General features: G+C 39.1%; 1 protein-coding gene and 1 pseudogene across 1 annotated transcript; one reads left to right on the top strand and one right to left on the bottom strand.

Annotated features, from left to right (window-relative positions):
• The first annotated feature begins 157 nt into the window (after window positions 1–157).
• LOC143890565 (nuclear transcription factor Y subunit B-1 pseudogene) lies at window positions 158–688 on the top strand (annotated as a pseudogene).
• A 1,954-nt stretch (window positions 689–2,642) lies between these two features.
• Window positions 2,643–12,180, bottom strand: LOC143889460 (putative methyltransferase PMT26). The gene is made up of 9 exons (XM_077393671.1): window positions 12,022–12,180; window positions 8,680–9,635; window positions 8,432–8,581; window positions 7,434–7,704; window positions 7,217–7,327; window positions 6,646–6,820; window positions 6,276–6,548; window positions 4,986–5,180; window positions 2,643–3,166 (listed from the first exon to the last, which is right to left on the bottom strand). Exons 2-9 carry the CDS (start codon window positions 9,604–9,606, stop codon window positions 2,950–2,952), a joined length of 2,319 nt encoding a protein of 772 aa, XP_077249786.1. The 5' UTR covers window positions 9,607–9,635; window positions 12,022–12,180; the 3' UTR covers window positions 2,643–2,949.
• Between the last annotated feature and the right edge of the window lie 1,269 nt (window positions 12,181–13,449).

Genomic DNA, 13,449 nt, shown 5'->3' with positions numbered 1-13,449 from the left:
CCTCACACATCATATGAGAGATAGTTTTCTCACCTCACACTTCTTAAGAGCACCCACAAGAGAGAGAGAGAGAGAGATTTCTCACCTCCCGCATTTTCTTAAAAGAAACCGAGAGAGAGATACTTTTCTCACGTCCCATATAGAGAGAGAGAGAGATATGCAAGGAAGCCCAGATAGCAGCCCTCTTTCAGAAAACGGGTGCAACAACAGTAACAGCAACAACAACAATAGAGATCAAGACCGCTTCCTTCCAATAGCGAACGTCGGTCGGCTCATGAAGAAGGTAATCCCATCCAATGGGAAAGTGTCCAAAGATGCCAAAGAGATCGTCCAAGAATGCGTCTCGGAATTCATTAGCTTCGTCACCGGGGAGGCGTCCGATAAGTGCCAAAGGGAGAAAAGGAAGACGATCAACGGCGATGATCTCATATGGGCGATAACGACACTCGGGTTCGATGATTACGTAAACCCACTTAAAATATATCTCCTAAAGTATAGAGAATTGGAAGGGGAGAAACTCACCATGCCCAAACAGCACCACCAAGAACAGCAACAACAACAACAACAAGATGTTTACCCCTTAGATTACAATAACTCTGCGCTAATGTATTCAAATCCGCCTTTTACGATGCCTTTCTCATCAGATTCAGTTCCAGAACAACAAAATGATCCAAGAGAGCAATGGTAAAGATAGATGCTTGATTGTTTATCTTGTCTTCTATAAACTTTTATACAATTTTCTTAAGTCCTGATTGTTATGTTGGAAATTATAAATCAAAATCAATGTTTAAGGATTTGTGAAAAGTTTCTTTGGTCTTCTAGGATAGTTATTATTTGTGGAAAATGTATGTTTCATTATATGTTTTCTAGAGTTCTTAATGTCTTGGCTAGATTATCAAAAAGTCAATGGAGAGTTCCTATGATGTTGCTTAGGAGGGGTTAGTCTGGCGGGATTTACGTGGTTTTTGGCAGACTTGACGAGTTACGCGTTAGTCGGGAGCGCCTTTTTTCAAGAACTCTAAAATACAGCGTTAGTCGCAAGTCTCATAAAAACAGGGTTTTTTGCTTGGCGGGGACTTATTTAGATATTTTAGTAGGGCCCACAAATCCAATTATTAAAACTCTAGGACTTTAAATTCATGTATTTGTTGATGACTAATGGGTGATTTCAATGTCCGCATGACTCTAAAAAGTCCACCCCAGAGTTCCAAAAGTCCTAGTGTCCGCACATTAAAGTCCAAGTCCCCAAAGAGTCATGGACAATATGGAGAAGTCCGCACATTAAGGTCCACACATTAAAATCCCGCACGACTAACCCCCCCTTAGGATTCCTATAGGATTCATGGGGACTACAACAAGGTATTTAATGTATTTAGCTATTTTAGCAGTGTCTTGGGTCTATAAGTATGAAGTGATTTGTGTAGAGATTGTTAACTTAGAAAGAAGTTTCAAGGGGTAAGGTTCAGGGGAGAAGAAGTGTAGAAATCTCTTGTAAGTTGTTTTTGATGTGTGTGTATGTTTCTGTGTATATATGGAAAAGCATACCTAAGAGTTTGCATAGGGAGCTTACCTATGCAAGCGCTTGGAAAACTGCTTACCGTTGGCAACTGGAGAAGATTTCTGAAGAGTGGCTGTTACTGTTTTGTTCCTCTTCAACCGACCAATAACCCCCTAAAATTTCGAGTCGATCCTACGGTCGGAGAAGAAGAACGAAGCTTTCAAAGTTGAGTGGCAGTTTTTGTAAATCAAACCAACAATCATTTGATTGTAGTTCACATACTACTAAATTTTGAGTTATATTTTTATTAATTGGAAAGGCAGTCGAAAACCTTCAATCAAGACTCTCTCATATATGAGTAGTGTGTAGGATTTTTGCAAAAACACTTAATGTTTTGTTCGTTGGGTTTCACCCTCTCCAGCCAAAACCAAGCGCAGGGTGGGTCCCATCATTTTGCACCACATATTTTGATGGGGTGGGTCCACCATTTTTACATGCAAGCGTTGCATGGGCCAGGAATGCTAGTGTTGTCGATCAGAATACTATAATTCTTAAGGTTGTTGTAACTAATAATAATATAAAGAGGGACTGATCTATGGCTTAATCGAACAAAAATAAGGTCAAACCCAAGTTCATTACTCGGCCCGAAATTGGTGCAACTCAGACCCAAAACTTATATAGTGATAATGGTTCCAGAAATGATATGAAACTTGGAAAACCAAATTTCAGTTATCATTTTGACGAAAAACCCTTTTTGAAAGTAAGATTGTTAATGATGGAGGAAGAAAGGCTGAGTCGTGCCACATGGTCACTCTCCTTAAGAATCGTATCTATGCAGCTGGGATCCGCAAATCGACGCTCCAAGATAAAACAGCCCAAACAAGGCACGTACACGTACCGAAGAGCCCAAACAAAACAATATGTATTCTTTTGTTGAAAGGCTCAAGCCTTTTCTGCCACTCTTATATGAGGCGAAATTCTCTCAAAAGTTCCAATGTGGGACTAAAGTTTTTGCATTTGAATTGAGAACCCTCTCCACACATTCTAAGGTCTTGGATTCAAGTTCCCATAAACCACAAAAGGCAATTGCTTTTGAAAACAAGAGGGATCTTTCAATTTTGAATCTACCCTCCAAACTTCAAACTAAAAAAAAACTATCGTTTTAAAATTTCTAACAGCAACAAAGACTAAAATATACGGATTTTACACCAAGAATTGATCCACGTATTTCCTCTAATCTAACAATATAATTTTACCCACAGGGCCTCAACCCTCACAAAAAAAACAAAAAAAAATTAAAAAAATAAACTGAGCCAGTGGAGGAAATAAGGTGAAAAAGAAAAATATATATGACTTTAAATACATTATGAATTAAGGACAGCAGCAACAGAAGAAACCCAACACCAGAAGCCAATGTAGGAGGAATGTTAGGGCGAAAGCTAGGCCGTGGACTATCTCAGTGCCACTGTAGCCTTGGGTCGCCAAATGCTCTTCTGCACGCACAGTAATCCCTCTTGGTTCTCGGAGTAAGTCAAGTGAATCTCCCACTGTAACGACTTAACCATGTCTTCTATTTCTTTGATAGTCTCAACATTATCGCGGACAATCAGCTTCCCTTCTGGCCTCAGTAGCCGATCGACCTCAGCAATTACAGACACTAGCTTGCACCTGCAGCAGTAAAAGCATTTATGGATACGAGTGTCGGATTACAACATGGGTATCAAGTGCCAGATTTGGCTAATCTCAAAAAAAAAAAAAAAAAAAAAAAGAAGGATTCGTGAATTCAGCTAATTATAGTTCTTTAACATGATTAATAGGGGTATTTTTTTTCTGAAAGGTTAATAGGGGAATTTTTTACTGCCGTGATAGTTTTTTATGTACTTTGTATATCAATGACCTTCTCAGTCTCTTCCTTTTTATATTAACGATATTCACCATTCAAAAAAAATAAAAGTAGGGGTATATATTGGAAATTTTGGTAAGTTGAGTAACCATAATGTTTTATTTACATACAAAAAATATTACAGTAGGATAAATGAAACTCAAAACATGTGATGGTTATAGTAAATACGTTGTATTCAGGAGAAATAAAACTAAGTCCAGAAGTGTCACATTGAATCCAAAAGTATTGGAATCCGACATGGGTACTTCATCCATTCCGAAGAATCCATGTAAGATAATAGGAAGTTCCAAGGTTTAAGTACATCTTGCTACTCCTAAGCTTATATGGGGAAAAACTGATATAAAATATTTCAAATATATAAAAACATAAAAAGGCTACCGATATGCCCACTGATAATGAGATGAACTCATCTTGTCTTTTATTATTAATCAGCTGTCAAAAATAATTACAATTTCCAAAAAGCTCTAACTGGCTAATTAAAGAGGAAAAGAGGTGGTGGAAAAGAGAAGGTGAATTTGTCTCATTATCAATTAGTGTAAATATCAATAGCCTATAAAATTTAAGAAAACAAGTTAGACAATAAATAGTATTTTGAATTTATCGCGAAATTTTGTGACAATTTCATGGTAAAAAATAAAATATGAAGATGAATTGATATTTTGGGGATTTTGTTGTTTTATCAAAATATCACAAAATATTGTGACATTTCCAAAGGCTACTGATGTTTGCACTGCCATGTTTGATAATGACACTAACTGCAACTCAACTCAACTAAGTCTTTGTTCCAAACTTGTTGGGGTCGGCTAATGAATCCATCAGAAAATTTTTCATGAAGGTGAAAGAATCTACCCAGCTCAAATTGACTAAGTCTAATCCTGACACTATTTGGGTTTGTCTACATGGATCATTTTCTAACATTCTCTCCTATCCAAAGTCATGTTCTCTCTTATGGTCCCAGCCATCAAGTCTTTCCTCACTGTTTCTACCCAAGTTGTTTTTTGTCTGCCCCAACCTCTTTTTACTCCATCAACCTAGCACAAGTCACTTCTTCTCACTAGAGCATTAAGTTGGATATGCTCAAACCATCTTAAGCGGTGCTCTCTCATCTTCTCCTCAATTGATGCCGCCCCCACTTTTTTACGGATGTCTTCATTTTTAATTCTATCTTACCTTGTGTGGCTACACATCCATCTATGCATTCGCATCTCTGCTACACTCATCTTATGCACATGCTGCTTCTTGGTAGCCCAACCTTCTGAGCCATACAACATGGCTGGCCTCACTACTGTCTTATAAAACTTTCCCTTCAACTTACTAGGTATTTTACGGACGCACATAACTCCTGAAGCATGCTTCCGCCCCGCCTCTTCCTCTCTTTGTAGTACTAATCAACATCGAAGAATTACTGCTTATGACTTGTGTAAGACATAAAAGCTGTAACAAGTAGTCTTTTTTATCTTCAGTAGTACTAATCTAGCTTTATTAATTTATTTTTTGAATAGTTAATCTAGCTTTATTTTTGTTTTCTTATTTCTAGTTATCTTTGGGTGACAATTAAAAAATTAGGCAATGCATATCACACACCTCTTTTTGAGATTGGAGAAGAGATGATCGGCGTGGAGAAGGTCGTATGTTCTAGGATAAGAACTGAATGATTCACACCAGTCGTGATACATTCCAAACAAACCTCGTTCATAAATTATGGGAAGTGTGTCTGGTGCATCAATTGAGACCACATTCATGACCCAAACACTCAAGTCTCTCAATGCCGCTGCGAAACTGCAAAATAGCCATGGGAGAAGCACAGTATGAGTAATAGAAATCAGAACAATCTGGATAATGCTGAATTGCTGATAGAATAAGTACTGAATGCTGTGTACATTACAGTCATCGATAATAAGATATAGTAAATCAACCAATAATATAGCTGCTAACTTAAGAGAGATCATCAATATCCAATTGAACCAATCTGCCCCATCATCAAAATGCTGGCACTTGGAACAATTTTTTTTCAAATGGGACATGTCATGACGCTTCACAAATCAGAGTAGCAAAAGACACAGTACAAAGTATCTATGAAGCCCTTGGTTTGTCAAAAAATATTTAGGGAAATTAATTTCAAAATAGCCTTGGCGCAATGGTAAGGTTACTCCATTGTGACCTGGGTGGTCACGGGTTCGAGCACTGGGACGCCCTTTATTAATTTCAAAGTAATGTCTACAACAGAAGTAAATTGAATTTAAGAGCATTCAGACGATACCTAAATACTTGCAATGATGAAGGATTACCATTCCAACAAAAAAGAAAGAAAGAAAGAAATGGTGAAGTACTAATACTATTGACATGTGCCATTCCCAAAAAGAAAAAGAAAAAGGAAATGAAGGTTCTTGTTAACTGAGGAAAATCAGATTGTGTTCGGATACTCTCCGCAGCACTTTTGTGCCTGTTTCGGTGTAGAGAACGGAAAAAATAAGCGTGTTCCAAAAACCCAACCTACTCTACCCATTTCTCAAAATCTCAACATTCGAGCGGCAAAAGAAGGCGATTTATTGAAGCGAAATGGAGTCACTTCAGGTAATTTTGTTCCGCCCTTTTCGCCTGCTCCGAAAGTCAGAGAACGAGAAGTGTTGCCGAACAGGGCCTAACAGGCTATTCCCCGTTAAAACTCCACAACTGCTTGCAAGCTAAATTGATATATGCACAGTAATTGTCCTTAAATTCATGCTTGTAGCCATATAATATATAAGGAAGAAATATAGAATCACAAGGACATGCTTAATTTGAAAAAGTATAATTTATATCAAACAAAATAAGCAGCATTGCTTACAGAGCCGCATCAGCATAAGGCTAGAAAGATAGAAGTTTTTTACTCACCCTCCATAGACGGATCTCATGTCCATGACATTTCTCACTTTGGACCAGCTGATTCCCAGCCCCTTCAGATAGGAGCTCCTCACAACATTTTTCCAATGCTCGTAGTCCGACCTGAAATCCTCGAGGGCTGGTTTTCCATAAACTCCAACCTGAGAATCATTCAACCAATAAGGTGCTTTATCCATCCTTAGCGGCCATTTCTCTGGCCAATGTGACCCACGCTCTCCCACACCTTCTGGCACCCTGTGAATACATGCCTGCAATGGAATGTTCCTATACAAACAGATGCCATTTTCAGAGATTTTTAAACATCTAAGGAAATTAATAAACCAATGAAAAAGAGTTTAATCTAGTTCTAGACAAAAAATACCAGGCTGCATTTGGATCATCAGTTTCTGGGCATAGAGGGGGCTTATTCTCCAATCTTTTTTTATAGCAAATATTGGAAGAAGGTTTCTTAAATATTGCCACACCCACTTCGTTCACTCGATCCTTTGTAACTTTCACCATCTCCCAGCACATGGACTTTGTCAGTTGAGACATGGCTGCATCAATTGTCACAAAAATCACAGTTCAAGACAAATCCAAAGCACGCAATCTCTCAGACAAACGCTAAGGACATGTCTTGCTGCCAGGAATATAGTTTCATGATACATTAGTGTCTCCAAGTGCTAAAAGATGGGTGGAACAGGTGGAAGGAGAGATTTGAGAGGGCACGATCGAGATGAAGGTGAGAAGTGGCTAAAAATCAAGAAAAGTCTATCCTATTTTGGGTAGAGTTTTTTGTTTCCTGCTTTTTAGCCACTTCATCACTTGAGACACTAGCTTCCTGTTTTTTAGTCACTTCACCCTTCACCCTCATCTCCACTTGTACAGACCAATTTGTCATGAAAAAAAAATTCATGGTAGCCAAATGTGCCCCAAGTCTAGTTAACAAATACCATTCCAAATCCCAACATCTTCATCCGACTTTCGGTAAACTGGAGTAGCAGACCACACAAAGTAACCACCGGGTCGCAACACCCGATTTAGCTCTAAAAGAAGCATACCACCTGCAAGTTCAAACCTCCATGAATTCCCAAAATGAAGTTTTGCATAACAAAGGATAGTGCTTTTTAAAGACTATTCCTATCAAAGGAATCACTAGATAGATAATACCTTCAATATGCCAAGGGACCCTACAGCGTGCACAGTGAACAACATCGAAGACCTTGCTAGGGAAGGGTAGTCTCTTGGTGCCCATCACGGCTGATATAGCTGGTATTCCCCTCTCAAGTGCAAATTGCACTTGGGCTTCATGCTCATCCTTGGGAGCAAGGGACATGGTAAGAACATCTCTATCAAAGAGATAGCCTCCAAAGCTGGCCACCCCACATCCAACATCCAATACCACACGGCTTGTTTTTCCCCAAGCTATACCTGGCAGAGCCTGCAGCAGCAATAATGTATATTCATGTTAATTATTAATTTTTTAAAAGCCACATTTGCTAGGATTCCACCACTCAACAATGTCTTTAGGGGATAAAATCCTAAACCTGTTAGGCAGTACAATGTCAGATTGCGAAAATGATTGTAGGTACATTAGTACATAGACTTTAGGAAACCTGTTACTTCAGTTGGTAATATTCTTAGAATGGTGTTTGACTAAGAATGAGGGATAAAAATGTTTCCAAGAGAAACATATACATATGTATTGCGAACATGGTTTAAAATTTTGAAATGTTGGATTTCGACCAGGGCCAACACAAAAAGTATATGAATTTGGTGTCTGATTTTTTTTTTCCTGATTTTTTTTTGGTCATGGTCGAAATTTTTTTAGTACCAAATTTTGGTATTTCGGCCACTGCCAAAACAGAAATTTTAAACCCTGGCTGCGACCTTTTACAATGAATAGAGTAATGCTATCATATATTGCACCATATGTATCCACATCTATATATGGATATTTTATTGTCTATTTTGAGAAAAGTATTCAATGTGAGAAACCAAAGACTCCAAAATTAACAAGCGAAAAAGTTCATTGCAATCAAACCAGGAAAAAAATTCATAAGGTGAACAAAAACATGACCTGGAATAATTCATAAGTTACAACCACACAGGCCAAAAAATAATAAGATGGACTCCAGAAAAGGTAGTGAAGGATTACGAGCAATCACCTTCTGAATGAAATCAATGTAATGCAGAGCACCATTCTTAAATTGTGTTCCACCACCAGGAAAAATAAGGTACTCCCCACTAACTTTCACCCAATTCTGATGTCCTTTCAATGCTGCAAGCTTGGTGTGAGGAACATTGGCGTACCATACCTGTAGTACGCAAACAATAAAGTTCAATCATAACTAAAAAAAACTACGTAACGAAGAGATTTCACAGTAGGCCGCAAATGGGCAAACAAATGGTATACCCTATCCCTGCTATGGGGCCACTTGATTGGTTGTTTGTACCCATCAGGAAGGGGAACAAGGCAAGTTGGGCCTTCTTCAGGGCAGTGCCTCTCTCGATGTTCATAGTGCTTAGTACTCCGAAGTTTCCTAATAGCTTCCTCATTGTCAAGACAAGGAATATAATCTGGCCCCGCAGTGACATTACAAAATTTCCAACTATATCCAGTAGCATTCCCATCATCTTTGGCCACAGATTGCTCATTCTCACTTTGGCCCTTGGATGAAGACTCTTGTGCTTCTTTTTCATTCTTTGACTCCTTGGCCTGAGTGGAAAAAGCGCCATTTTGAGTATTAGTCTCATTCAGAATCTCGGACTGGGCCCCATCAGGAAAAACCTCATTTGTAGTTTGGTCCTTCAACTGGTCCCCACCGTCGGTATTTGTTTCTCCACCATCTGAATTCACCTCACCACCTCCCATATTTTTTTCTTCGCCATCAGTCTCCTGATCCCTATCAATTTCAGTCTGTGTTTTAGACAGATCATCTGACTCATTCTTTGTATCCTGGATCTCCTTAGAATTCTCTTCCCGGGTATCCTCAACAGGATTTTCAGTCGTTTTCTCAGGTGGATTATGGTTTTGATTGACTTCGAAATTGGATACATTAGGAGCCACGCTGGTGTTTGTGTGTCCTCTCATTGAAACTTCAGGTAAATCCCCTGGACTATCTTTGAATTGTTGAGCATCATTCTCTGTCACTTGTTCTTTTGTGTTGGACTTGGTCTCCTGAGGAGGCATATCTAAATTTAAAACAGGAACCATGGTTGATGATGATATCATCCAAACACCAACCAAGCAAAGAGCGACGAACACGGCAATAATTATCGTCGAGCAGTACGATGGTGATGATCTCCTAATATCCATTCGTTGGTTTTTCCCAAACGCCATTATTATACATATAAATAACACTTGTAGCTCTGAATCAAAACAAGAACACAGTCAGAAGACCTAAGCAATCTCAAATACCCTCCTCATCCACCTTATCTATATGCCCAAATGCACAGATTCAACAGAACTAACAAAATTACGATCAATAAAAATCAAATCATGAACAAGATGAGAAACCACAAAATTTTTTGACCGCCAACCAACAAAAAATGGCCTCGAATACTAAAATTTTAGACAGAGATCTGCGGCCAAAATTAACAGATCTAAGATAACAAGCAGAAATGGTAGTGAAGGAATAAAAAACAACAGAAAATGACACTATAGAGACTAGCAACATAGATAAATATAGCTACACGTATAATATACAAAGAAATAGAAGTTTTAATAATGTAGAAGCAAATACTTCAACAATTGCAAAACAAATAGATAAGAAATTAAAACAGAAAATACACAAGCTCCCCATGAGAAATCCGACACAGGAAAAAATCCGATACGATTGGGAGCAAAGAAACGAAACAGTAGAAACAAATAAACTAAAAGAAACACACGCCGAGTTTTTTTCCGTTGTTCGTCCAAAACGCCTACAACCACGGGTGAGATCACAATCTTCACTATGAGAAAGAAATAATGCAAGTATTATAATGGATTAACCCAAAATTCACAAACCGCAACCCTTCCCCTTCTCTCTCAATTTAGACCGTGCACACAGACCAAAAAAATGTTAGGTACCTAACCAATATGTCAAAACCTCTAGAGCTGATAGAACAAGTTAGGCTAGGCCCTTTAAACTTGTTCCATACAAGGCTGGGTCCTACCCAGGTAGGCCCCCACTAAGGACCGTAACTTTCCACCTCGCTTGCGTATTTGCCATCCTTGACAACCCACATTGTGACGGCTTTCAGTCTGGCCTTCTGTCCAGGTAGCCCTTTCCACAGGCCGCCCCTTCCGCGACTCGAACATGGGACATGGTGGCTGTTCTGATACCAAATGTTAGGTACTTAACCAATCGCCATAAGCTCCAAAGCTGATGAAATGTGATGCCAAGCTGAAATACTCAATCTATGACAAGGAGTTGTATGCAGTGGTGCAAACTTTGAAGCATTGGGAACCGTATGCTTGTGGCTTGATCTCATCAAGTGACTTCCGCGATTAGCAACGTTGAGTGACGTTTGTTGCCTCCGGTTGAGGATTCCCGGAACTATCACATTCTTCTTGGTTGAGATCATTTTGATCTTGGCTATCCCTGTAGGCTCCGACCTATTAGAATGCGTTAGGCTAGGCCCTTTAAACCTATCCCATACCAGGCTGGGTCCTACCTAGTCCCATACCTAGGCACACCAAGAAGAAAAGAACCTCTCTCGATTTCAGAAAACCCAAGAAGAAACTCTCTCTCTCTCTCTTCCCACTTGGTCGTGGGTTTTTTTTCTCCACACCATTCCTTAAATAAAGCAAGGTCCCTCTCTGTTGTGCATATGTCTTGATCCTTATTCGAGAAGGTATTTCTCGATTTTCTACACTCTCCCTCCCTCTCCTAGTCAAACTAGGATACAATAACCTACTCACCCCCTTTCTCTCTCCTAATTCAACTAGGAAAACAATGGACACCTCATTCCTAGTTACACTAGGGCTCAGTTCTGCTTTTGTGCAACCAAACCCTAGGGCTGTGCTTGGTTGCACAAAATCTCGGCAGCCGTCAGGATTTTGTTTGGATTTGGGACGTCATTCCTTGTTTGGTCGCTATTGCATTGAATTCCTCAGGGAGTTCTCAGGTAATGATTGCATGTTTGCTGAGGTGGCATTCTTATCCCCTCCTTATAAGTTTCAAACCAAATTCCACAAAAAGGTGAAATTTTGATTAAAAATCTTCGGAATGATGCTCTCTCTCTCTCTCTCTCTCTCTCTCTCTATATATATATATATATATATATATATATATATATATATATATATATATATATATATATATATATATGACACCCCCTACTTATTTCCCTACTCTATGAGACTATGCCGCGCAACCAAACACTACTTACCACTATTCTCCGGGGTAATTCCAGGCAAATATAATACCTGTCTTCTCCCTATTGACTACTTATTCAACTACTCCCCGAGTCTATGCCGCTCATCTACAAGGGGATCAAACAAGACACCTAACACAACAATCTCCACCTTAGTGGAGAAACAAAAATAAAAATAATAATAATAATAAAGCACTCCAATCTTCATAGATCTGGAACAGATCCACACCAGAACACACAAAAACAACAAATCGAAAGCCAACAGCTCTTTCAGCTAAAAAAAAAACCATCTAAAAAAGCAAAAACTAAATCAAGAACTCCAAATACTGCAAAATTCAAGAAATCTACAACGAATTCAAGTAAGAAAGCATACGAATGATCAATAGAGTGTCCGTACCTTTTTCGATCTGCAAAAAAAAAAATTAGGGTTTTCCCTTCCCTTCTGTTTCCTTCCGGGAAGGGGAGATTCTGAGAATTTAAGAGAAGAGAGAAAGTAGGAGGGGTTTTTTATAATTATTTTATAATCAATGAATATTTTAATTTTATTTATGAGAGAGAAAGACACAGATATATAATTTTTTTATATCTGACGGATAAAGTCGCTAATTTAATTTTGGGATAATTACATTTACACCCCTCTAGTTTCTGACAAATACACCCTGTAGTTTCAATTTGTTTAAGGTTTGCCCCCTCAGCTGAAGGTTCGTCCATAAATCAGCTTCGTCCATAAATTGAGGGGTTAGGATGATCCGATGGAGCTGATTTTTTGGGCACACCCTATCTATGTCAGGACTCATCAAATGAAAGCTTTGGATCATCCAAATAATGTGGGCCCATACCCGAATCCAAACACTACCAAAAAATCATCCAAATAATGTGGGCGCACATTGTTTGGATGATCCAAAGCGTTCATTTGATGGGTCTTGACAAAGATAGGGTGTGCCCAAAAAATCAGCTCCATCGGATCATTGTAACCCTTCAATCTATGGACGAACCTTCAGCTGATGGGGCCTACCTTAAACAAATTGAAACTACAGGGGTGTATTTGTCACGTTTTAAACTATACGGGTGTAAGTGGATGTGTCAGAAACTAGAGGAGGTGTAAATGTAATTTTCCCTTTAATTTTTTAATAATTATATGATATTTCCCCCCCTCTATGGATAAAATCGCCCGGGTGAAGAGATAGAGGTTGCCGCATCAGCAAAAGCCAAAAGGTAAAGAGATAGAAGAAACAGGTTTCCTAGCAAAACGGGACAACGAAAAAACAGGGGAGATAATAAAGAAAGGGGGCTGATATCCACACCCATCACATTTTCATAATGGCACTGCTCACTTTTGCTGCCTTAGGCATTAAAGAAAGAGGGAGACTGACATTGATACTCTCACACGTTGATAATGGCACTACTGACTTATATGGCACTACTCACTTATACTCTCACACGTTGATAATGGCACTACTCACTTGTTACCTGATATCTCAGCAAAAGGGGACGACGGTAAAGACGACTCGTGATTTCCTAACCATGGGTTGAGCCTCTAGCTCAATGGTTGACAGGCGCGGAGTCAAGAATTTACACTCCGCCTGAATTGGTTATTGGGGGTGCACACTTGCTAACTTTTAATAATAATTTCTGCACATATCAGTACTATAAAAGGGATTTTGCAAGTGTGGGGGTGTCAATGAGTAAATCGATTGTCGGTAAAGGATAGTTGTGGGCATGGGCGGGCATGCCTTGTTGAGGTCGATGAAGCCAGTGCAATCTTCCACTTCTCATTGGCTTTCGCACCCGTAAGTGGAATTGACGTCAAAAAGTGTCAGACTTT

Source organism: Tasmannia lanceolata, unplaced genomic scaffold, assembly GCF_043159265.1.
Source record: "Tasmannia lanceolata isolate RefF3 unplaced genomic scaffold, GAP_Taslan_0.1 ptg000013l, whole genome shotgun sequence".
NCBI lineage: Eukaryota > Viridiplantae > Streptophyta > Magnoliopsida > Canellales > Winteraceae > Tasmannia > Tasmannia lanceolata.
Note: the sequence above shows the minus strand (reverse complement) of the source record. Positions and strands in the feature narration are given on the sequence as shown.

Excerpts from the sequence above, each read along its gene's own strand:
- LOC143889460 (XM_077393671.1), bottom strand. The coding sequence starts at position 9,606 with ATGGCGTTTGGGAAAAACCAACGAATGGATATTAGGAGATCATCACCA. Across the intron at positions 8,582-8,679 it reads GGCCCCATAGCAGGGATAGG|GTATGGTACGCCAATGTTCC; the intron begins GTATACCATTTG and ends TGCGTACTACAG. Across the intron at positions 6,549-6,645 it reads GATGATCCAAATGCAGCCTG|GAACATTCCATTGCAGGCAT; the intron begins GTATTTTTTGTC and ends CTGTTTGTATAG.